Genomic DNA, 26,596 nt, shown 5'->3' with positions numbered 1-26,596 from the left:
ATCATATTATTTTTTTTATTTTATTTTTTTAAATTATTTTATTTATGATAGGCACACAGTGAGAGAGAGAGAGGCAGAGACATAGGCAGAGGGAGAAGCAGGCTCCGTGCACCGGGAGCCTGATGTGGGATTCGATCCCGAGTCTCCAGGATCACGCCCTGGGCCAAAGGCAGGCGCCAAACCGCTGCGCCACCCAGGGATCCCTTGGCATCATATTATAATGTGTGAACAATATTAGTGGAAAAAAATGATCATACTGTAGTATTCAGTATAAAAAAAAAGACACATTTGCAGTTAGATCCTAATTTTGCTAGGTAAAAAGGAGTGTGTACAAGAAGAAAGAGGAAGGAAACAAGGAGGCAGAGGAAAAGGAGGAAACATAGTTGTAGACCAAATAGTAAATGTGAACATCCTTGGATGATATAATTATATATGATTCTCATATATATGAGACATTTTCTACAGTGAGCAAATATTCCATTTTAATTTTGAAAAGAGAAACAAAAGTTGATTTAAAAGTCTCTGTGTCCCTTGTGTCTGAAACAGTTCAAATCCCAAAGTATGATCAAAACTATTAGCAAAGAATTGTTAACAGACAATAAACTCTTTGGCCAGGCTTACATAGACAGATTTACCATGAATATATCAGCCATGTTTTATATTCCTTCATGAAAAATGCTCTAATTCAAGTATGAAAATACTTGATGCATCAACATTTCATGTTGTTCTCCATAGACAATGATGTTGATAAAGGGAATCAAGAATTACAATTTCATTGCCTTCTGAACAAGTTGGAAACAACTTCTCTAAGACTGTAGTCTTTATGCTGTTACTGAACTCTGGTACTTTCCTGTCTTCATGCTTTTTAAAGCACTCTCTCCCCACTCATTGTCTGCAATATCTCCCATTCAAATGCTTCCTTGCTTCCCTTTCTGTACACTCAAGTATATAAGTATCCGACTCTACAGGACTTATTCCTCAGAGCTGTAAATATGCATTAGACTCCTCCAGTATTCTGCAACTTCCTTGAGAACAATAATAATGCTATTTTATCTTGAATACCCATTGTTTGGTGAAATGCCTGAATAAGTCTCATTGGTGCTAAGTAATACTGTTGAATAAATGAACTCAAAGGCTAAGAAAGCATGTCTTATAAAAATAAATGGATCATACAGGTATGTGTGTTGTATATATGCACATACATACACTATTTTTTTTTAATATTTTACCCATTTATTCATTAGAAACACAAAGAAAGAGAGAGAGACAGAGACACAGGCAGAGGGAGAAGCAGGCTCCACGCCGGGAGCCCAATGCGGGACTTGATCTTGGGATTCTAGGATCACATCCTGAGCCGAAGGCAGACACTTAACCGCTGAGCCACCCAGGCATTCCCATACACAATTTAAAGTGATTTAAAGCAATAAACTATTATAAAATAACTATTTATTCTTATAACATTGTCAATTAGTACTCAAAATCAAGTGGAAAAAACTTGTTTCTCTTAATAAAAGATGAGCCTTTGTGTAAATGAAGAATTTGAAGAATTTGAAATCCTAATTTGTTTTATTTAATACTCTTCTTTGAGTGACTGAGGAGTTGAGAAAAAGGGGAAAAAATGAAAATAATTGATGCTCACTCATCACCAGTTCCATCCAGCTACTAAATTATTGGCAATGCTTTTAATCATTTTAAGAAAATTCAATTTGTAAGGATCTAATATTAAAAATACGTTTATCTCAAAATTATAAAAATTTCCCTCACTTAGAACTCAGAATATTATTGCCACAAATGGCCTTAGTATTTCATGATGAAGTCTTTATATTACGTCAGCACATAGGTTCTCAATATTTTATCATAATATACTGCATTTACTATTATTTTCTTTGTGGCTTTCAAGGTTTTAAAGATTTATCTATCAAAACCTCACTTATTATGAGTTATGACTAATTTTTATATTTTAATGTCATTTTTAGATTTTAAACAAAGATTTATAACAATGTTGTAAAATTATATACATCACTTCCATTGTTTGCAATGCTAATGTGCAAATATATAAGCATGCAGAGACTTTTCCTTAGTTTGCTTTAATGGTTGAGTAAGTTTGGACGTCACGGTATATGCAAGCCTGAAGCTCATTACACAATAGATTTAGTCAATTCAGGTACTGTAACGACCTAGACTATGACAATAGTGAATGCTAGATATACCAACTGTGCCTCCTGAAATTCTAATGATGTCATCAGTAATTAGTCTAAACTTAAACCAAATTGGTTCTAGGGTCTAGGCACGATAAAAAAAAAAGTGCCTCTTTTATTTCATCACTAGACATGGTACCCATGACCTTTTGAAAAGTTACATTATTTAATAGATTTCTAGAAGTCTAGCATAGCAGGTTGGAAACTACAATTTTAATTGTAGCATACACCATCATATCATTCTTTTATTTAACAGAGAATGAATGAAAGTTAAATAGAAGATTAAGTAAAGGGGCATCTGAGTGGCTCAGTGGTTGAACATCTGCCTTTGGCTCAGGTCGGATCCTGGGATTCTGGGATCGAGTCCCACATCAGGCTCCCCATTGGTAGCCTGTTTCTCCTTCTACCTATGTTTCTGCCCCTCTCTCTCTCTCTCTCTGTGTCTCTCATGAATAAATAAATTTAAAAAAAAAAAAGTCTGCTTCTATTATCTGTGAGATTTGTGGCTGGGAGGGGTTCTCTGAAATACTGAAGTTGGGTCTCTCTCTACTGACAGAAGTTACCAGATATTTATTCACATCACTGTGAAGACAATGTTGCCTGAAAATCAGAGAGAATTAGAAGGCAAGGTAGTTTGAGAAGAACACTGGAATGAGAAAGTAAGAAGGGAAAAAAAGTTTCTCCTAATGTTTGTAGTCCCTAGGTATATATGACATAAATAAGATAGTCGACTTCGTATTCAGCATCTTCTTCCATAGAATGAATGAATTAAAGTATACACCTGAGATTCTTTTAACATTTAACATTTTAAGGCTCACTGGATAGAAAATTTACACCATTTGTATTATGTTTCAAAGTAGATGCTCAAGAAAACAAACATTTAATTTATGAAAGAAAAGAAATACTAAATTATACTTACTCATAGAGACTTGGTTCTTCAACCTTTCCAAACTGGTTTAATAGTTTAAATGTAATATAGGCATCCTTCATGGTTTTATCTAGAAGAGTTATACTGAGAAGAAAATAATAGGCTATAAAACAAAAATATAGAATGCAATTCACATTATTATTTTCCTTATTTTTGATTCCTATGCAATTATACATGTATGTATATATATGTATGTAATCTAGGCACATATTATATATGCACATAATATTGAGGGGCACTCATTTGGTACATAAGTAATATATTTAACTTTTTGTCAATATTTAACTAGACTTTAAAGTGGGGAATGAGGGCAGCCTGGGTGGCTCAGCGGTTTAGCACCTTAGCGCCGCCTTCAGCCCAGGGTGTGATCCTAGAGATCCGGAATCGAGTCCCATGTCAGGCTCCCTGCATGGAGCCTGCTTTTCCTCTGCCTGTGTCTCTGCCTCTCTGTCTCTCCCTGTGTCTCTCATAAATAAACAAAATCTTTTAAAAAATTAAATAAATAAAATAAAATAGGGAATGAAAAAGCCTGCCAGATAGTCAGAGGTATGGTAAAGGGTTGGCCAAATAATTAGGGAATACTATCTTGTTTGCAAACTAAAAAAAAAAGAAAAAAAAATCAGAATTTAGGTCAATGAAGCAGCTTTTCTTTTTCAGTTACATAACTAAAGTAAATATGATAAGGTTCCTTAATTTTCTGATGAATAGTCTAGGTAAAATTGCTTAACAAATATAATTCCCAATTTCACTGGTTGTTTAGGAATGACTGGAAAATTAAGTATTTCTATATATACCAAGCTCATAATTATTCTTAATCAAAATGGCCCAGCTTAAAATTGATACAGTAAAATTTCCACAGGCAAAGATGCTGAACTCACCCCTGTACTCAATATTGTCTGAGCTAGACAGAAAGTTCTGACTCCCCATGAGTTTTGTTTTTTTTTAAGCACAAGAAGTATCTATTAGGAAACATGTAGTTCAAATAATTACTGAGGGCCAGAGAACAAGGCCCTGCCAGAAACACCACCCAAAAAATCGCAGCCCATAACTGCTTCAAGATTCTACTACCCACCTGCAAGCAAGAGCTAGAAGATTAGCTGATAAAGCAAGTTTAAGATACTCTCATTTCTATTATGAGAAGATGTTGATGCATCTGGAGGGAAAATACCCAAAGGATTTAAATTCACAGCAAAGAGATATTTTTAAGTCCTCACTAAGCCTATCCCACTTACCATCTAACATCAATATCCAATTTTCTTCCTATACTTCAAGTATGATGCTATTATTACTTAGATGCCCATCCCCAGTCCCAACAACAGCCAAGCAGACTACATTTTGCTGCAATCCAGTGTAAAGTGATACCCATTGCTTTAGTTCTATCCCAATCCTGATGTGATATTATAACTTATGGACTAGAATATATTCTCCATCTCCATCATATCTTATATAAAAGAGGTAGGCACTGGTCCCTATACTGTGAACCATCTCTTAGAAGAAAATGTATAACAGAACATGGGATGTATGAAATTTTCTTATAAGAAATATATGTACTAAAATCGTGCATGCTAGCTGTTAAACATTGCTACTAAACAGGCAAGGGTAACTTATTATTTTATGCCTGATGCTTATCACTGCCTCAAATAAGGTAATGTATATATCGCCAGACTTCATCAATTTCTAACACAAGAGAGTAAAGGACAACTTCTTACTTTAAAGTGACTTCTCGGGATCCCTGGGTGGCGCAGCGGTTTGGCGCCTGCCTTTGGCCCAGGGCGCCATCCTGGAGACCCGGGATCGAATCCCACATCGGGCTCCCGGTGCATGGGGCCTGCTTCTCCCTCTGCCTGTGTCTCTGCCCCTCTCTCTCTCTCTCTGTTACTATCATAAATAAATAAAAATTAAAAAAAATAAATAAAGTGACTTCTCAAAAAAATAAAATTAAAATAAAATAAAGTGACTTCTCAGGGACACCTGAGTGGCTCAGCAGTTGAGCTCCTGCCTTTGGCTCAGGGTGTGATCCCAGATTCTCTGGTTGGAGTCCCACATCGGGCTCCTTGCATGGAGCCTGCTTCTTCTCCCTCTGCCTGTCTCTGCCTCTCTGTGTGTGTCTCTCATGAATAAATAAATAAAATCTTTTATTTTTTTTATCTTTTAAAATAAATAAATAAATACAGTGGTTGCTCAGCTTCAGACAAAATACTTTGTTACACCTCACCCCCAAAAGCAGACCTTCAGACTCTCTGATGACTTCTGGAAGCATGACATATTGAGATGTTACAGAATAAGCCCACCTCTTATTGTACATGGAAATAATGAGTGTGCGATCCATAAATTAAATACATAACCAAGCTCAGATAAAGGTAGGGAAAATATCAGGAGACAGAAATGAAGAGAAAGTAAAGGTAAAGCTTAAGAAGGACTGAAGCTCTGAAATCGCTGCAGGAATTGAGAAGTGAATGTGGGGAGACTGAGGCTCTATGGAAGTGTTAACTTCCACACACAGGAGACATGATGCTGAGTGACAGAGTGGAAATGAAAGTCTCTGCACAGAGCTGGAGACCTTAATTTTCTGCTTTGTCATTCAAAGGGAGACCTGGGAAATTCTTCTTACTGGTTGGCTATGAGTCTTAGATGGGGGAAAAATGTTCCAAGACTAAATAAAACTCCAGGTAACATGGAAATTTCTTTTTAAGATTTTATTTATTTATTTATTTATTTATTTATTTATTTATTTAAGAGAGAGAGGAACAGGCTCTGCTCTGAGCATGGAGCTGGACACAAAGCTTGAGATCATGACCTGAGTGGAAATCAACAGTCCCATGCTTAACCGACTGAGGCACCCAGACACCCTGATAACATGGAATTTAAATTAGCACTCATCACTTGGTAAAGATCCTCCTTACCCCTCCAAATTACATTAAAAATTCTCCAAGATTATGCTACATAAATTCTGAAAGAAACAAAATCCAACTTGCTCTGAAGAGAGAATTTTGTGCTTTTTTAAAACTTTTTTAAAGATTTATTTATTCAACAAGGAAGGAGAGAGTGGAGGGGAGCACAAGCCAGGGGAGCTGCAGAGGGAGAGGAAGAAACAGGTTCCCCACTAAGCAGGGAGTCTGAGGCAGGGCTCAATTCCAGGATATGGAATAATGACCTGACCCAAAGGTAGACACTTAACAAGTTCAACCACCCAGGTGCTCCAAAGAGGGAATTTTGAAGAGCTGACTACTGAGAGTTTTCTATATTAAAAGAATACATGAGTCTTCATTTTGAAATAGCACAAATATTTTTCTTTAATTTTAAGAGGCTTAAAGTGACCCTTGAGACTAGAAAATGATAACAATAAATCATGAATAAGTAGATTAATTAATTAACTAATCCAACCAGAAGAAAACTATAGATTATCTGCAGGCAATAATTACACCAACAATAAATGAAAAAATAAATTTATCTGCAAAGAAAATTTATGTCTTCAAAGTGCTGAGTGAAAATACTCTCAGTCTAGAATTCTAGCTTGAATTAAATTTGCATTCCAGAGTAAGGAAAAGATAAGGACATTTTCAAGGAATAAACAAACTGAGAGAGACCACTAGTAACAAGTCATTAAGGATATATTTCAGTAAGTTAGGAGTTAAACCCAGAAGGCAAAAGTTGGACAAGGGAAAGAGGACAAGATAAAAGGTAGAAAACTAAAATTGGTAAATATAGTGAACATTTGTTATAATGGTAACATTCATAATAAATACTGATTGTTAAGTAACAAGTGAAATGAAATATTACAGAAAATAATTTTTAAGACAGAAAAGAAGACAGGTTTCAAAGGCTGTATGAGATACAAACTGTTGTGATAGAATATGATAGAATCAGATAAAATTGGGAGGCAAAATGCAAATTTTTGCATAAAGCAAAAAGAAGCAAGTTACCAGGAAAATATAAAAGTCCTGAACCATTATACGTCTAAGAAAGCAGAGCCTCAGAATACATAAAGTTAAAATCTAAACAATGTGGCTACCTGCTTAAAATAAAAAAGATTTACATTAGGACTCAACTTCCAACATAATACATAAAATGAACAGGATATGATTGAAAATTGCCCATTAGGGCAGCCCAGGTGGCTTAGCAGTTTAGTGCTACCTTCAGCCCAGGGCGTGATCCTGGAGACCCAGGTTCGAGTCCCACATCGGGCTCCCTGCATGGAGCCTGCTTCTCCCTCTGCCCGTGTCTCTTTCCCTCTGTCTCTCTCTCTCTCTCATGAATAAATAAATAAAATCTTTTAAAAAGAAAGAAGAAAGAAAGAAAGAAAGAAGAAGAAGAAAGAAAGAAAGAAAGAAAGAAAGAAAGAAAGAAAGAAAGAAAGAAAGAGAAAAAAAATTGGCCATTATACCAAGAACAAAGAAAACCACAACTTTGGTGAGAAAGGACAATGAATTGATGCCAACACTGAGATAAATCAGATGCTGGGATTATCTGACAAGGATTTCAAAAAACCAGTTAGAGCCTCTTGAAAAAATGAATAGAAAGATCTGAGCAAAGAAATAGAAGCTATAAATGAAAACAGGGTAGAAATTACATAAATGAAAACTACAGTAATATATATATAAAACTCACTGCATGTACCTGATGGTAGAGTGAATGATAGAGGATAGAAATCAGTGAATTTGAAGACAGATCAATTGGCCACTCAAACTCAACAATGGAGAAAAAAAAGAGCGAGAGGGAAAATATGAACAGGGCCTCAGACACTTATGCGACCATAGCAAAAGATGTCATATGTATGTTATCATGTCAGGAAGAAAGAAAATAAATTGGTATTAAAGAATATTCAAAGAAATGATGGCCAAGGACTTTCTAAATTTGATAAAGAAAACCAATATGCACATTCAAGAAGCTGAGTGAACCTGAAACAGGATAAACCCAAACAAATCCTCACCAAATCATCATAATTAAACTTCAAAAAAGAAAAAAAAAAAATGAAAGCAGCCCAAAACAAATGATGCATTACACAAATTTGAGTCACAATGGATTTTTTTTATCTGAAACCATGGAGGCCAGGATTTTTCACACACTGTGTGGCACATTTTTCAAAGGCCAAAAGAAAGAGCTCAACTCTAAGCCTTATATCCAGTAATACTATCCTTTGAGAATAAAGAAGAAATAAAGGCACTCTAAGGCAAAGAAAAACTTAAATAATTTATTTCTTTTTTTTTTGTATATGTTTTTATTGGAGTTCGATTTGCCAACATAAAGCATAACACCTAGTGCTCATCCTGTCAAGTGCCCCCCTCAGTGCCTGTCACCCAGTCACCCCATACCCCCGCCCACCTCCCTTTCCTCTACCCCTTGTTCATTTCCCAGAGTTAGGAGTCCCTCATGCTCTGTCACGCTCTCTGATATTTCCCACTCATTTTCTCTTCTTTCCCCTTTATTCCCTTTTACTATTTTTTATATTCCCCAAATGAATGAGATCATATAATGTTTATCCTTCTCTGATTGACTTACTTCACTCAGCATAATACCCTCCAGTTCCATCCATATTGAAGCAAATGGTGGGTATTTGTCATTTCTAATTACTGAGTAATATTCCATTGTATACATAGACCACATCTTCTATATCCATTCATCTTTCGATGGACACCAAGGCTCCCTCCACAGTTTGGCTAATTGTGGACATTGCTGCTATAAACATTGGGGTGCAGGTGTCCTGCCGTTTTACCGCATCTGTATCTTTAGGGTAAATCTTCAGCAGTGCAATTGCCGGGTCATAGGGTAGTTCTATTTTTAACTCTTTAAGGAACCTCTACAGTTTTATTAGCAGACTCAATTCCTTAAATATTGTAAGAAGGAATTTCTTCAAACAGAAAGGAATTGAAATCATCTCAAAGCATCAAAAACAGAGGGTAAATAGCAAGGGAAGACATTTACAAACATACAATAGATTATCCTTTTCCTCATGAATTTTATATATTTGATGATTGAGACAAAAATTATCATGCAATCTGCTACTCAAGACAATGATACTTTAAAGTGGGGAATGTAAAGAAACCTAAATGCAAATCAAAGTCTCACACTTCACATAAAATGTTGATAACAGTAGACTATGAAAAATCATATGTGCTTATTGTAATTATGGTAGGCCTCCTCAAATATGTCCATGTCTTAATCTCTGGAACCTGTAAATATGTAAGCTTCAATGGCAAAGCAAAATGGAATTAAAATTGCTAATCACCTGCCCTTAAAATAGGAAGATTATCTGATTTATCCAAGTGGGAGCAATGCAGTTAAAAGGGTTGTAATTACAAAGCAGAAGAAAAAGAAGAGAATCAGAAAAAGAGATGTGATGCAAAAGGATTGAAAGGATGCAGTGAGAGTGAGTGAAGACACAACCCACCACTGAGGAAGAAGAGGCCGCAGGCCAAGGAACGTAGACAGCCTCTAGAAGTTCAGCGTCAAGGAAACAGATTCTCCCCTGGAGCCTCCAGAAATACAGGCCTGCTGACACCTCAATTTTTTCAGTGACACTTGTGTCAGTCCTCTGACCAGAACTGTAAAGATAATAGATTTTAGCTTTTTTAAGCCACTAACCATGTGGTAATTTGTTGTGGTCATGACAGAAAATGAATACGTATTTTGGTGTGAATAATTACCTTGAACATATTGTTAGTGGAAATGTAGATGGTTAACAACTTGCTGATGAGGCCTCAGAATGAAAGGACGTGTTATTGAAAACTGGTAGAAAAAGAATACTTGCTATATAGTCACAGAAAGCTTCACAGAATTATGTCCTGAAATTATATGGAAAGCAAAAGTTGTAAATAAAGAAATTGGACATTTAGCTGAGGGGATTTTCATGCTAATAGGGCTTCAAAATATGGCCTTGTTTCTTAGTGGTTTTTATGTTGAAATGTGAGAGGAAAAATGTAAACTGAGATGAAAGTGTTAAAAACAAATCCGGACCTAATGACTTAAAAAATCCTTATCCTATCAAGTTTGCAAAAGATACTAAAACTAAGAGATTCACTATCAGGAAATCATGCCCCAGAGAAAAATCTAGGAGTGTGACTAGACAATCTTCTGCCTTAGAAAGGTAAAAAAGTCAGAGTATTCAGTAACACTAAAGGCTCTTAGGAAAGATTAAGTATGTGGTTATTAGATTCCCTCCGCCATCTCAGTAGAAGCCCAAAATAGAGATAGGATTATCTACAAAAGATATTTGGAAGTTCCTCTTGTCTAATGGAATGAATCTCTGACATAGATGGACATCTACAAGGTTTTTGACAATGTTGTAGTAGCATAAAGGCTGTCAGCTTGGACTGAAGGAGACAAAGTACAAAACGAAAGAATGTTGTGGGGCCCTCAGAATTTTTCCAGCAAGAAACAGGCTATTAGAACTATTCATCTGTAAACATAAGTTACCATTTATACAAAATAATAAAAAAGAAGAAAAAGAAAGAAAGAAAGAAAGAAAGAAAGAAAGAAAGAAAGAAAGAAAGAAAGATGACTCTAAGTTGCTAGAACACAGAGCTGTGAACCCATGGAGCAGAATTCAGGGGGAATAAGCCACAGGGAATTTTTTCCAACTCTTGATTCCAAATGGAATTTGCCCTATTGGACTATAAAGCTGCTTCAGGGATGCCTGCGTGGCTCAGCGGTTGAGCGTCTGCTTTTGGTTCAGGGTGTGATCCTGGAGTCCCGGATCAAGTCCTGGATCAGGTCCCTCATCGGGTTCCCCGCAGGGAGCCTGCTTCTCCCTCTGCCTATGTCTCTGCCTCTCTCTCTGTCTCTCATGAATAAATAAATAAAATCTTAAAAAAAAAAAAAAGGAATTTTTTTTTAAACTACTTCAGACCATCGACTCCATTTCCTTTTCTATTTTTTTCCCCCCTTTGAACAGGAATGTCTATGACTAGTATCCTGTCTGTCTCACCAACGTATTTTTGGAACAGACAACTTGATTCTTGAGTTTCATAGACCCACAAATGGAAGTATTTGTGCCTATGGATGGATTCTACCTAGAGACTTACCCAAATGTGATTTAGATTTGGAATTCAATGATATGATTTGGAACTTTTTATCTGATGATATTAGATGAGATTTTTTACTTTGAATTGATATTGTAATGAGTTGATGGTGTTGGAGACCAACAGAATCTTATTGACATATATTGAACACTCCACCCAACAAAAGCAGAATACACATTTATTTCAAGTGCCTATGAAATATGCACCCAAATCAACTATATCCTGGACTGGTTTTTTTTTTTTTTTTTAGTCAACAAATTTAAAAGAATTGAAATTATACATAATTTGTTTTCTAAACATAATGACTCTAAATAATATAATCAACAATATAAATCAATAATATAAGGACAAGAAGAAAATCTCTAAATACATGGAATTAAACAACATGCTTGTAAATAACCCATGGTTAAAAAACCTACAGGTAACAAACAATGCTTTCTTCTAAGATTGGGAATAAGGCAAAATATCTGTCTTCATCATACTTATTTAACATAGTATTAGAAATTCTAGACACTGAAATAAGAAAAAGAAATAAATGGTGTACAGATTAGAAAGGAAGAAGTAAAAGTTTCTCTTTATTTGTAGATGATATGATTGTTACATAGGAAACTCTTAAGAAATCTATTTTTAAAATCCAAGAAATAATAAGTGAATTCAGCAAGGCCCCAAGAAAAAAGCTCACTACAAAATATTCAATCCTATTTCTACATACTAACAATAGACATGGGGATATGAAATTTTTAAAATATCATTTATCATCACTCAAAAATTTAAAAAAATACTTAGATATACATATAACAAAAGATACACAGGGCCTATACGCTGAACATTACAAAATACTGATGAAATAAATCAAAGAATCAAAGTAAATGTAGAGACATGTTTATGAATCAGAAGACTCAACATGGTAAAGATGTCAGTTCCCCCAAAATTGATCTATAGGTTTAATGCAATTCCTACACAGCCAAAGTTTTGTAGACATAGACAACCTTATTTTAAATTTTTATTGAAAGGCAAATATTCTAGAATATCTAAATATACATGACAAAGAAGAATGAAGAAGAAATAATCATTCTATCTGATAAGTCTATAGTATTAGCCATAGTAATTAATAATGTGTCAATTGGAAAAGGGATAAGCAGATAAATCAATGAAACAGGAAAGAGAATGGAATCTAGACCCAATAGAAATATGCTTAAACAAATATGCTTAACTGATTTGTGATAAAGCTACAAAAGCATTTCAATAAAGCAAAGATAGTCTTTCAACAAATGATGTTGGAGCAAATGAATGTCTATAGGCAAAAAAAAAAAAAAGAACCTCAACCTAAACCCTACATACTATACAAAAACTAAACCACTAATGAAATACAGACTTAAATGTATCACATAAAACTATAGAATTTTTAGGAAAAAAAAAAATTAGGAGAAATCTTCAAGACCTAGGACTCAGCAAAGAGTTCTCAGACACCAAAAACATGTTCTGTGTAAAGAAAATGATACATTAGATCTCATCAAAAGTAAACACTTTTGCCCTTGCAAAAGCCCTTGTAAAAAGATGAAAAAGTAGTTATGTTACAGACTGGGAGAAAATATTTGCAAACCAAATATCCAATAAGGACTACTATAAAAATATATGAAAAAAAAAACCCCCTCAAAACTCCACACTTAAAATTCAGTTGAAACATGGGCAAAAGACATGAACACATTTCACCAAAGAAGATATACAGAAAAGAGATCCATTGTTATAAGCCAACAGGGCAACAAAGATTAAAACCACAATAAGGTATCACTATCCACCTATTAGAATGATTTTTTTTTTTTTTTAATGATGACAATACCAACTGCTAGTAAGAAATCCGAGAAATCGGATCACTCATACTTTGCTGGGGAGATTGCAAAATGGTACAGAATACTGAAAAACACTTCATCAATTTCTTATAAGGCTAATTAATTAGCTTATGACCCAGCAATTGCATTCCTATGCCTTTAAAAAGGAGAAATAAAAACTTAAATTCACATAAAAACTTGTATATAAATATTCATAGCTTTATTTATAATAGCCAAAAACTAAAAACATCCCTAATGTCTTTCAAGAGATGAACAATTAAACAAGCTAAAAAATCAAGTCCTTTGAATTTGACCCTAACAAATTTCAGAGTTCCTTGAAATTATGTGATGGAATTGGATGAGGTAGGAAGAACATTTTAGAGAAAATACAAATTAGTATATAAAACTAATCATTTGTTCATTTGTTGAAAATGTTAACTTACTACAGAATGGACTTGTGCCACTAGTATCCAAAAACACAGTGGTCTTGAGAAATTGTTTTTCTTTTCTTTCTTTTAAAACATCTTTCCATAGCTCAGCTTGATAACCTAAGATTTGAGAAAGAAAACATTAGAAACTAGATTTCCATCAAATAGCACACAAAGCTTTCAAACCACTAAATGAACTAAATAATGTATTACAATAATAATAATTTATGATTTCTGTAACTTAAAAACCATCTGTCAAATAATTTTATATTCCATTCATTTTAATTACATAATAAATCAAATTCAAGATTCATAAACAAATCCACTCCCTAGAAATCTTATCAGAGCTGAGCATACTCCATATGGCTACAATCCATTTGTAGCAATTTTTACTATTATATCATAAACTCAAAATTTTACTTTTTTTTTAAGATTTATTTATTTATTCATGAGAGATACACAGAGGCAGAGACACAGGCAGAAGGTGAAGCAGGCTCCCTGCGGGGAGCCCAATGTGGTATTCCATCCTGGAACTCAGGGATCATGCCCTGAGCCAAAGGCAGATGCTCAACCGCTCAACCGGAGCCATGCAGACATCCCCAGAATTGTACTTGCATCTCCTTTTAGTAAATTCAGTAGAATAAAATGATTAGATAAAACAAATACAAAATTTAGTTCCATGAGCATAGCTCCCAATTCTCCTACATATACACATGCATACAGATAGCATGTGCATGTGCATACATTATAAATGTGTCATAAAGATAGCATCTATATACATTACATATTATATATGTAATATATATATATTCCAGATACATACATTATCAGCATATTTGAAATACTAACACATACACATATATTTAAAATGTTTCCTACTTTATGTATTTGTCTGTTCTTACATTACTACCTCCAAATTTGAAATTTGAATATAGTAGGAAGAACACTAATCCTTCTATTCACACTGGGTCACAATTTTCTCAATTATACAGAAAAGCAATGAGCCCAGAAAAGCAATTCCTAACATAAGATCTGAAGAAAAAGAATCCCACAAGACGTCTTCTGGACAGAAGGGGTCTATGAGAAATTAAGTCTGGCAAAATCTGCATTTTGCCCTCCTCTCCTAGCAATTCTCTATGCATGTTAGTATAAACCTCCTGCTGAAGAAAACTGCAGAAAGCTGTTTAATTCAACCATTGTAATTGCTTCCCATTTCATTGAGCCCCTTTGGCTTTGGAAACATTTCTAGCAGATCCTGATCATGGCACTCATAAGATGTTAGTGCTGGGATGACATGCTTGGGATCTGGTAATCTCTTTAGAAAATCCAAAGCAAAAAAACAGCCTCTAAGATTCTTTCCAGCTCTACTGTTCTATTTTTATGTGGATTCTTTTTTTTTTTTTCCTCTCTATAATTTCTCACAGGCAGGCTGTAGTTATCGAAAGTTGAAATACTTAGCTGCTTTTGCCAAGCTTTATGAGTTTGGAAGGTGTGAACCATGTATGATTCATGTCTACTTGCTAATAGCAAATGAAAAGCTGACTATGGTTTACACCTCTCCACTTGCTCCTAAGACTTTCCATAAAAATTAAAACCTTCAGTACCACTAAGAATGTACAAGTCTTAAAAAAAAATGCATAGTCTCTTTCTTTGGTGGAAAAGTAGAAATATAGATGGATGATAGATAGTGAGACCTCTTTACAAAACAAGAAAAAGGATCATCATAAGACCACCAAATTTGCATGCTACATTGAGCATAGTTGGTTAAATTCCATTGAGCAGTTGATTAAACTCTTTTCACTAAAAACCTCAAAAGTACTACATAGGAAATAAATTATTTTCTCTGGTTGTTCCACAGGTAATTTGTCCATAAAATGCTAACATGTTCACAAGAAAATATGAAAGTTTTCCAGCAAAATACTAATAATTATTTATTCATTTTCCACAAAAACTTATAATAATTATAACAATCTCACTTACCTAGCCTAGGACATGATTTTTCCTTGAACTTCTCACAGTTTACACATAAACCAGCTTTGAAATCTTCATATGAAGAACAAGGAAATGAAATAAAATTGCAGTTTGTTTCCAAAGATGCCATGAACAAGTGAACTGCTCTCTGGTGGTTGCATTTAATAAATTCAATTCCTTAAGTGTTAAAAATCAAGCAAAAGAACTGTAGATGTATTAAACTGTAGATTTATTAAACCAAGTTTAAATAAATTAGAGAAAAATTAAGTTCTATTCAATACTACATACTTGTGGATATTAAAGTGTTGACTATAATACACAATTTTATCTCAAGGAACTAAATGAGTAGTACCATTGAAAATTTAAATGTAATATGCATTTACATGACATTTATTTTTAAAAATTTCTGAAGTAATAACTACCCCAGGAAAAAATGTTTAATTTCAATCATTTGACCACCTCTACACACACAGTGCTACCATACTTAATAACTATGTGTATATCTTTCCCTTCTAACCTCACATCCCCAACATTTCTACTCACTGTCAGGGAGGACTATGAAACCAGGAAACAATAAAACTTTTATTGTGTCCTTTTCTTTCCCAATCTTCTCACATCCTTATAATCTTTGACCAAACTTCTCTAGCTGCTGTGGTCTTTAGTGGTGTGTTACTTAACTAGGTGTCACTGTAGACCTCAAAACACTGCTTCCCATGACTCTGAAGTGAGCCAAATCCACACCTGGAGCAGCTGCTTGGCTATTTTGTAACAATCAAGTACAAGAGATTATGAATCTGTGCTTGTATAATATTATAGTTATGGTAAAGATTAAATCCTGAGACCAAACTCATGTTACATGCTACTTTGGCCGTATGTGCTTCTTCACTGACTTAGACCTTCTCCTAATGTTTAAAATGCTGAAATAAAGGTGCACAAAAAATAATAATAATAATAATAAAATAAATAAAGGGGTGCCTGGGTGGCTCAGTCTCTTAAGTGTCTGCCTTCACCTCAGGTCATGATCCCAGGGTCCTGGGATTGAGCCAGAGTTGGGCTCCCTTCTCAGCAGAGAGTCTGCTTCTCCCTCGGCCCCCGCGCCCCCCCATGCTCCTGAGAATACCTGTGTGTGCCTTTGCTCTTTCTCTCTATCAAATAAATACATAAAATTTTATTTTTTATTTTTTTATTTTTTTTTTAATTTTATTTTTAAAAATTTTTTAAAGATTTTATTTATTCATGAGAGACAGAGAGAGGCAGAGACACAGACAGAGGGAGAAGCAAGCTCCTCGCAGGGAGCCCGATGTGGGACTCCATCCTGGAACTCAGGGATCACTCCCTGAGCCAAAGGCAGACAGACACTCAACCACTGAGCCACCCAGGTGTCCCCAAATGAATAAATAAAATCTTATTTAAAAAATGATGAAATGACGCTATTGAAACTAATGTAATAGGTCTCACCATGACAAAATGGGATATGTACTGGTAAACTTTATGAACTGAGAAAAATCCAATTAAGCCATTTTTTACCAATAACTCTCCTGACTCACGAGCAAGGATGATCAAAATCTTGCCCACAAGTTAAAAAGGAAAAAAGTAAAGTAAATTCTTTTCCTTTCATCATTTGAAATTCATAATTCATTCAAAAATACTATTGGTATACCTGAAAAAATGGATTTAGGACAGCCAGGTTGCTTTTTTCCTCCATTTGGATAAAAATCTATATGTCCCAAGGGTTCTTTAATGCCTAAACCTATGAAGAAAAACACTCAAGAATCACAAACTGAATATAATGGAGTCAACAGCACTTTTACAAAATAAAATATCCTATAAATTCCATTGAAAGTGACTCTTAAAATTTGAATTGAAAATAAAATAAATGCTATTTTTACAAAGATGCATTTTTCTGGTATTAATGTCTCAAATTAATTCCTCATGAAAATTATATGTCATCAATTTAACATATTTACCAGTCATCAATTTACTGGGTCCATCACAGTCCTTTGTGCTACAAACATATAAATAAAAAAGAAAAACAGAGCAAAACTCCTTTTGATGGTGGAAACTATATCTTACTGGGAAGAAGACATAATACACAAGTGAAAATATAGTATGTCAGATAATAATAAGTACCACAGCGAAAACACCAAGTATGAGGACAGTAAGGGCCTAGTGGGGGTGGTAGTTTGCACTTTTAAGTAGTTTGGTTAGACAATTTTCCATTGAGGAGGTAGTCACACAATGATGTGAAGGATGTGAGTGAAACAGTGAGCCAAGCAGAAAATTGAGCATACCTAAAGGATTCAAAGAAGCCCAGTTACCTGGAGTATAACATGCAAGAGGAAGCACTGGGGGAAATGAAGCCAAGTCATTTGTGACCTTTTAGGCCAGTGTGATGATTTGCTCACACTCTGGATACAGCCAAAGACTTAGTACTAGATTTCACTAACTGGAAATACCTAAATATGCTGCATCAGCTGGAACAAATTCGGCCAGAGTAACATAAATGTGTAGCTATGACTTAAGGGCTTCTGTGTATCTGTGGATCCTCAGAACCCCAGTGGTAATAATGGGACCACTATTACCAATATGGGGGCTATAACCCAGGGAAGTCATGGGGATGAAAGAGGGTAGGTAGCAAGCTCAGAATACTCAGGAATGTGATTAGATATAAAAATTTTGCTCCCAAGTAAAGTTGCAATGCTTTGGCTTAGGGCACAAGACATTTTCTACAACAGAATAAACTCCTGAAAGTGACCAGCAATAGATTTACATAACAAAGATAAAGACTAAAGACAGGTCTGACAGTAAGGATTAATATGCAGCCACAGGATTCAGTGTTAGTATGGAACAGGACAAGATAACTGCTAGTGAGGTGTTGGCAGAGCATGAGAACACTGGGCCTGTGTGAATAATGGGGGAGGGGATTCAGCGTGTAAGGAAAGGCAAAGAACAATTCAAATGACTTTAGTGGAACTCCTTAGAATCCAGGGAAGCACAAGACTGATTGATTGTGACAGTGGTGAGGATATGCTAGCCAATCTCTCTTTACATACCATCACCTGCTTGCATTCTCCTAAATATGACCAATATATATATATATTTTTTTTAATTTTGGAAATCTTTACGGTTTCCTTATGTCTGAACTCAACATGGAGTTCCAAGACTAGGGGTTCCAGGTTGGAAACATCATTTTCTCCAATTTGCCACTAAGGTAGAATCAAGCCAAGAAGGCTCCTCAAGAATTGGGGAGAAGCAAAAGACATTTATATTAACTTACAAGCAGCCCTTGATTCAGGCATGTCTTTTCCCCTTTACCAGATGGAAGGGGCCGGGCATTTTGGTCTGTTTAGGTCATTCATTCCCTTGGTTTCAAGGAGGGAAAGGAGAGTAAGGAGAGTAGATACGGCTTTTAAAATTTAGCCACTTAGCTATCATGTCTATGTCAAGAAATAGCACCTAGAAACTCTTAGTATGCTCTTACCTAATCACCAGCTTCCCTTTTCCATTAAAAATAACATCTTATAACAAAATAATTTTTTTGCTATTCTTTACCTTCCAAGGATGCCTCCCAAAACATTATAGTTTATTTTTGCCCATTTGGGAACTATATATAAATTGACTCGTTTTTCATGTATACTTTTGCATATGCTTTTATTTTACTTGCTTTTTTATAATAATCTAAATTGGGTGTGAATCATTATCCATTTTTCTATGTTGCAGAATTGGTTTACTAATGTGACATTTTATGTAGAATTTTTGCATCCATGGTTATAATAATGTCCACAAATTTTCTTTTCTATAATGTCTATCTCAAGTTTTGACATTTTTAGGATGGCTTTTAAAAAAGGTTATAAATAGTTTCCTACATTTTATTATTCTCTGAAACCATTTGTGTGAAAATGGTCTTATTTCTCCCTTAATTGTTTGGCAGAAAAATCTGCCTAAGATTTACTTTCTTGAAAGTCTTTAAATTACAGTTTGTATTTCATTAATAATTATAGAAATATTCAAATTTTCTTTCTTAATCTGTCAGTTTGATAAATGCTTTTTGCTTCTTCATAAAATTTTTCTATTTTATATACAATAAGATCACATATTTTCATATTTATTTTCATAATATTCATTATATCATAATATGATCGATTTAATACCTGTAGTATCTGTAAAATGATATTTTTTATTTTAATTTTTTAAGATTTTATTTATTTGAGAGAGAGAGAGAGCACAAGTGGGGGAAGGGTGGAGGGAGAGGGAGAAGTAGGCTCCCCACTGAGCAGGGAGCCAGACACTGGGCTCTGGCTCCATCCCAGGAATCTGAGATCATGACCTGAGCCAAAGATAAATGCTGAACTGAATGAGCCACCCAGGTGCCCTTTTTTTAATTAATATTCATTATGCTTTCTCTCCTTATTCTATTTTTTTCTCCCTAAGAGTATATTAATTTGGAGGGTGATATATAAAGTTTAAGCATTCTGTATTCCTTCATTTCATGGAAAGAAGGTAAAAATGCAATGTTTTACAAGCCCAATGTAAAGGGTTTCAGAAATACTTCCCATATTCAATGTATCAGGAAACTTGCCATAAGAAAAGTGACTCCAAATTACCAGTTTATTTTTCTGGAATTTTTCTAGCTTCTGGATGTTGGACTGTAATTTTTCCCTGTTAGCCCAGCAAAAATGTTAGTCCAAATCATCCAATTCACAATTTTGAAAGGCCATATAGCTTTTTTAAAATATACAATCAAATATGGTAAAAAAAAAAAAAAAAAAAAAAAAAAAAAAAAAACCCTACGCACTCATGGATTAGTATTTAAGGAAAAGACAGTCTGCCAAATATATGCTAACCCCAAGTATCTCATTCAGAAATTCCTTGAGAGAAGGGACATGCAGTATCAATATTCTGTGTCTCTCATTTGTGATGGTCATGAAAAGATCATTCAAAGGTGCCAACCATGTGGCTTATAGTGGTAAGTTAGATCTGATAGTCTAGGTTGTCAAAAGATGTTGATAGTGAAAAAACAATAAAAACAGTTTATTAGGAAAAGCCAAAAATGCAAACAAGAACAATAAAAAGTATGAAGAGCTAATTCAAAGGCCATAGGCAGAACTGAAGTTGAGAGAGGTTTCAGAAGGAAGAGCTCAGACAAAGAATCACAGTGCAACTGGGCAGTAGGTGTACTGTGTGTGGGAATGCTAACCTGATAGAAAGGGATAAAGCAACAAAGTCTTGACAGGCTGAGTTATCACATTAGAACTATGAACCTTTAGGCACTAACTACCCGTGATACATAGGTGAAGTTTGATTCCAAAGAAGGAGCAGAACAATAGGCTCAGCCTCCAGGCACACAGACATAAAGGTTGAAAAATTGTCCTCTGTGGGATTTATGGCATTTATAGCTCTCACAAAGGCATTGGTAGGGATCACCACATGGTAAACTCAGAGGACTATGGGAGCAAATAAATTACTTGGACTAAAGAGAAAAGAAATCTGAGGAAATAGGGAAATCAGAACAGTCTTGGCATCACTTCCTCCTTTCTCCATGGTAGTGCCATATCCTCTCTGTGCCCGCAACCACAACACATGTAAATTATCAGCTGATCAGAGCAACAAACACATGAAGCACAGACTCTGGAATCATACAATTTTGAATTCTGGCTCTGCCACTTCCTGATCTTGTGACCATTGTCCCTAGCTTCCCCATCAGTAAAAAGAGGATATTTACTTATCTCATGAGGACTTGGGAGAATTTCATAATTAATTCACATAAAGCATCTAAAACACTGCCCAAGGTATAGGAAGTGCTCAACAAATATTAATATCATCAATTTCAAATGAGGAAGGGGCTCAGAGACAACTTTCCTTGAAAGTATCTGTCCTGGGGCACTTGGGTGGCTTATTGGGTTAAGCATCTGCCTCCTGGTTAGGTCATAATTCCAGGGTCCTAGGATCGAGCCCCAGTCAAGCCTTAAGTTGGGGAGCCTGCTTCTCCCTCTCTCTCTGCCCTTCTCCCTCTTCCCCTGCTCATGCTTGCTTTCACTCTACTCACACTCTCTCTCAAATAAATAAATAAAATCATCCAAAAAAAAAAAAACCAACAAGAGTCTGTCCAAAGCACTCTGGCCCAAGCTATCAATAACCTGTTAGACTGTTAGATTATTTTTAGGAAGATAATTAAAAACAATACAGAAACTATTTCCCTACCTTTAAGGGAAAGTATTCTCTATCTGTATCTGAAATGCTGTGTTCTGTTCTAGTTGGTACACATCACAAGGAGAACATGAGTGGAGAGAATGGTAAAGCTAAATACAGTAGAAACATTAAGCATGGGAGAAACTGTGATCAAAATTGTCAATAGTATGAACAAGATGAAGTATTTTTTATCAAGTTTCAATTTTTTAGGATGATATGACAGCCCTTGAAACCTGAAGGAGGTAAGCTGCAGGCAAAAAGTGCCATTTGACTCCAGAGGATATCACAAACTAAGAAATAGCCCTTGTGGGAAATATAATCATTTTATCATTACAGACTCATCATCACTTTACCCACTACTCTTTCTCCTTTTATGTTCTCTTATTCCCCAATGTCTTACATCTTTTCCTTTCCAAATAATTAAACAATAAATCCTACATTGTTACCATTGGTATCAGAATGGATGACATCAACAAATTTAGCATCAGTGTAATCTAATCTAACATTAGATGGTCTTCCAGAGAATTTTGGCCCAGCAGGATCAAGACCTGAAATTCAAGAAAGAAACTGTCAGTCGATTAGTCAATTCCTACAACAATGGTTATTAGATCAGATATTTGCATTATTATATTATAAGCACATCAATATAGTTTTAGCTTAAACTGTGCAAAAAATTAATATTAAGAGAAATTAAATTGAATGAGTAGCAAATACCTTCATTAATTGAACAATACTTTTTACCAATGTTTAGAGTTTATCAACAATCTAGTGTTAAGCTACACCTAGGGATGCCTCAACAAAATACTGTAGGGTTAATTGAACACCAATAAAAAATAAATTTATAAATTAAATTAATTAATTAATTAATTAATTAATAAAATACTGTAGGGTTTTGTTTTATTTTGTTTTTTGTTTTAGTTTTTTTTTTTTAAGAAGTACTTAGGGATAAACCTGTAGTTTTTTTATAGTTAATAACAAATATCTACTACAGACCTGAGAAGAGGTAAAATGAATAATATCTTGATCCTGTCTTGATCCTCATGCTTTACTAGTTCATCCTAGATCTATCTATAGTTCTAAAATGATTTTTATTTTTTTTTCTAAAATGATTTTTAAGTGCCAAATACAATTTGGGCTGTGGCATGAAACAAATTAGTATTTTATCCTTCATTTTTCACAAAAGTTCCCCACATACACACAAGAAAAGGAAAATCCATTAAGAGTTCCATGAAATATAGATATTATTGCTGGTGCATTTGAAAATTTAAATAGAAATTCTAGGCTCATGACCTACTAGCATGTGTCAAAAAAATGGGGGTGGGGAGGAGGTAAAGTTTAACAACTTGAGAACATCTATTCAATGGAAGATAAAATCATCTCAAAAATGTTTTACCTGTTATTCTTCCAAGTTGACCTTGAAATATCTTTCCAACAAATCCACTAATATGAGCCCCTAAGCTCATACCTATGAAATGAAAATTATCAAGAGATGCTCCATACTTCTGCAAGTGAAAATACAATGTTATGATTTTCATTTTAGAAATCACAAATGCATCAATATTCTAGAATTCATTTTTTTCTCATTTAATATATTTCTGGGAGACAGAAAATGGGATTTTATAATTTAAAAAAACTATATCTTTGTTCAACATTTTCCATAAGATATCCGATTTTTCTCTATACATTTTTAGTAATGCCATTACATTTTTAAAAACCTTTGTTATCTTTTATCCAAAATAGTATATGCCAAATAATACATTTAGTTAAAGAATTTCATAATAACAGTAAAAGCACCATTAGGTATTACCTTGAATAAGTGCTTTGTAAATCTCATATTTAATATTCATATTAGTCCAATGAGGTATTTATTTTTATCCTATTGCCTAAAACAAGTCCTGGCATCTATTAAATGTTGAATAACATAGTTTGATAATGAGTTACCTGAAACCATATTTACTTATTACTGTCAGGGACAAAGATGGACTTCAAGTCCAGGCCTGTTTAACTCCAAAATATATAATAATCTACCTACTTGTTTTTTCTGGTCAGATTATGTCAAAATCACCAAGAAGACTGAAACAGTGTGAATCACCATCATTTCAGAGATGACAAAATGAAACTTATGAATTTTAAGTATGATCATAGCTTCCCAGATCACAAGCTGGAGAATCATGGAATCTATTCCTCCAAGCATAAGTTTTAAACACCAATTAGAGGCCTGTAAAGATGTAGGATATTTGCTGTCAATGAGTAACTAAACCCAGGCTTTCCAGACACAGGGTATTAATTTTCTTCAAATTTCTCAGGGCAATGCCCAGAAACTTGAGGGAGAATCACTCTCAACTTTAGTGTTATTGAGCTTTTCTTCCTTTTTCCTACATATAAAGCCTTTTCCTAAATTTCTATCTTTAACATTCATATTTCCCACACTTTGAAATACATGTTTATTAGAGAAAAGGCCACTGCTGTAAGCAACAATCAATTATGCAATGTACAAACTATAAGACCGGCTGAATCAATTAACTCCACTGTCTCTCTAGAGAGCTGGTTTGGTTTTGTCCAAATTTGAGGAGTTAAAAATTATATTGATCTTGATTTCATTCAATGATTATCATATACCAGACACTGAAAGAATTAATTTCATTTAATGCTTCTATAAAATATTCTTGTAAAGTTTGGTTATCTCAAATGTATAGAGATAAACAAATGAGGCAGAGAGATTAAGCAATTATTCAAAGTCATACAGAGTATAAGGGATAGATTTGGTCTATCTTCCAGTCTGACTCTTGACAATTATATGTAACTGCTTCTTGGATCTATTAAGCTTGCTTAATTTCAAGAGCACTTTGGAAATTCAGCACAACACAATTCAAAGCAGATTTCAAGCCCAAGAATGTTCCAAATCAGAAATCACCCTTCTTTCTCTCAAGTGCTCATCATGACTACGTTTCTCTCTAGAACAGACACTGATATCTATATGGGTTGGTGTAGTAAGTATAGATCATTCAAACTGCAGATGACTTAAAACTGGCCCAAATTTATGGCTCATCCCAACAGTGGACCTAAATGCTAGACAAATCTGAATGGTACAAAGACCTGTCTCCAAGGCTGGCAGAAGTATGCTACTTTTCAAGATCTTTTTCCCTCACTTTTACCAATTCACATTTGATTAATTATAAATATATTAGCCATATCTTAGAAAAGATACCTAAAGAACCTAACGATTATATAGTTTATCCCCTTGGTCCATTACCTTAATATCAAGTCAGTATAGGTAGAGTTAAAAAAAAAATAAAAATCTTAAAAGATTTTAAGGCAAAACATAATAACCAAGTCTTTAAGATCATTTTTTAAAAATAAGACAGTTCATATCTAGGTATGGAATTTATCCATTCACACAGGAAAAGATGGCTGTAAATGAAAGCATATCAAAGCAATAATCCTTAATATGTATAGGAAAAAAGTATTTATCTTATTACCACTTTGTGGTATTACATAAAATATTGTATATATAATGCATAAAATTCTTACCAAAAGATTCCGAATGTACCCACTCAGACTCCAAGCAACTCTTCTGGTGTTTTTAACTGCTCTGCTGTAAAGAAAAGTTGTAGCACCCCGGTTCCAGTCTACTACAATTATATTCATATCCTCTCGATTCAACAAAGTCCTTAGGAAGTTCTGAACCCATGAGGGAGTGGAACCTGTTGGTCTATATCCATGAATAAGCCAGACCGTTTTCTTGTTTGTACTGAAATTAACATTAAGTGAACCATTCTGCTCAAACAGTGGCTCAGCACAGTTGAGGTTGTTCCTTGTATATAGCATCAAAGCAATCTCCATTTGGGGAATAAACAAATCTTTGAGGGAATCCATTAGACTTAGCTGAGAGAAGTGAAGGCATGGTCTTTTACTCTCTGAAATGAGAAAAAAAAAAAAGTCAGTCAAGATGATTCCTGCAATAGTATTTGATACAATTCCTATTGCTATTACAAATAATAGATTTGAATTTAGAGGGAAGATTTTATTTCATTAGTGTTTCAACATAATACTCTGGAGCAACTACAATGTTTAATGCATTGATTATGTTTAAAAAAAAAAAAGACCCTTTGAAGAAGCATCCAAAATTTTTAAATAAAATATAGAAAGAAAAAATAAAATAAAATAAAATAAATAAATAAAATAAAATATAGAAAGAAATGTGATGGTTTAAAATTAAGAATTACTTTTTATCTCTACAAAAGAGAAATGGTGTGACTAAAATCATTAATTTTGTTAGTAAAGGGGCGCCTGGGTGTCTCAGTTGATTAAGTGTCTGCCTTTGGCTCAGGTCATGATCTCGGGGTCCTGAGATCTGGCCCCACATCAGGCTCCCTTCTCCGTGGGGAGTCTGCTTCTCCTTCTCCCTCTGTTTCTTCTCCACCCACCCTCCCCACCCCCACCATTTGTACTCTCTCTCTCAAATATATATGCACAACAATAAAAGTAAATAATGAGCTTTAACAGAAATTCTGCAGAATATTTATATATGGATAATAATCATTCAAGAAAATATATCTAGTGATCAAATAAATACAAATCAAAAAAATAAGGTATCACTTTTTCTCATCAAATTAAACAAAAAGTAAAAATCATCTTAATACTTCTAAGGGTATATGTAATAAATATTCATATACATGGATGCTGAGAGCATAAATTGATACAAATCCTTTTGAAATTAAAATTATATGGTAGGGATCCCTGGGTGGCGCAGTGGTTTGGCGCCTGCCTTTGGCCCAGGGCGCGATCCTGGAGACCCGGGATCGAATCCCACATCGGGCTCCCGGTGCATGGAGCCTGCTTCTCCCTCTGTCTGTGTCTCTGCCTCTCTCTCTCTCTCTCTCTGACTATCATAAATAAATAAAAATTTAAAAAAAATAAAAAAATAAAAAAAATAAAATTATATGGTATACATATAATCTTAAAAGTAGGTATTCATCCTTATTTTCTTTTTAGAATTTATATTAACAAAATAAACAATTTTTATTAAATGTAA

The 26,596-nt window shown here is 34.4% G+C and overlaps 1 protein-coding gene across 1 annotated transcript in view; it reads right to left on the bottom strand.

Moving 5' to 3' along the window:
• Window positions 1-26,596, bottom strand: part of LIPI (lipase I) — a 58,321-nt gene that overhangs the window by 15,211 nt on the left and 16,514 nt on the right. The window contains exons 2-8 of the mRNA XM_041735184.1: window positions 25,093-25,478; window positions 22,955-23,063; window positions 22,008-22,109; window positions 17,033-17,122; window positions 15,382-15,549; window positions 13,417-13,521; window positions 3,118-3,229 (exon numbers count right to left, since the gene is read on the bottom strand). Coding sequence (XP_041591118.1) covers window positions 3,118-3,229; window positions 13,417-13,521; window positions 15,382-15,549; window positions 17,033-17,122; window positions 22,008-22,109; window positions 22,955-23,063; window positions 25,093-25,478 — 1,072 coding nt within the window. The remainder of the gene's footprint in view (window positions 1-3,117; window positions 3,230-13,416; window positions 13,522-15,381; window positions 15,550-17,032; window positions 17,123-22,007; window positions 22,110-22,954; window positions 23,064-25,092; window positions 25,479-26,596) is intronic.

This window comes from Vulpes lagopus, chromosome 20 (assembly GCF_018345385.1).
Source record: "Vulpes lagopus strain Blue_001 chromosome 20, ASM1834538v1, whole genome shotgun sequence".
Classification (NCBI taxonomy): domain Eukaryota; kingdom Metazoa; phylum Chordata; class Mammalia; order Carnivora; family Canidae; genus Vulpes; species Vulpes lagopus.
This window is presented reverse-complemented; position numbering and strand designations above follow the sequence as displayed.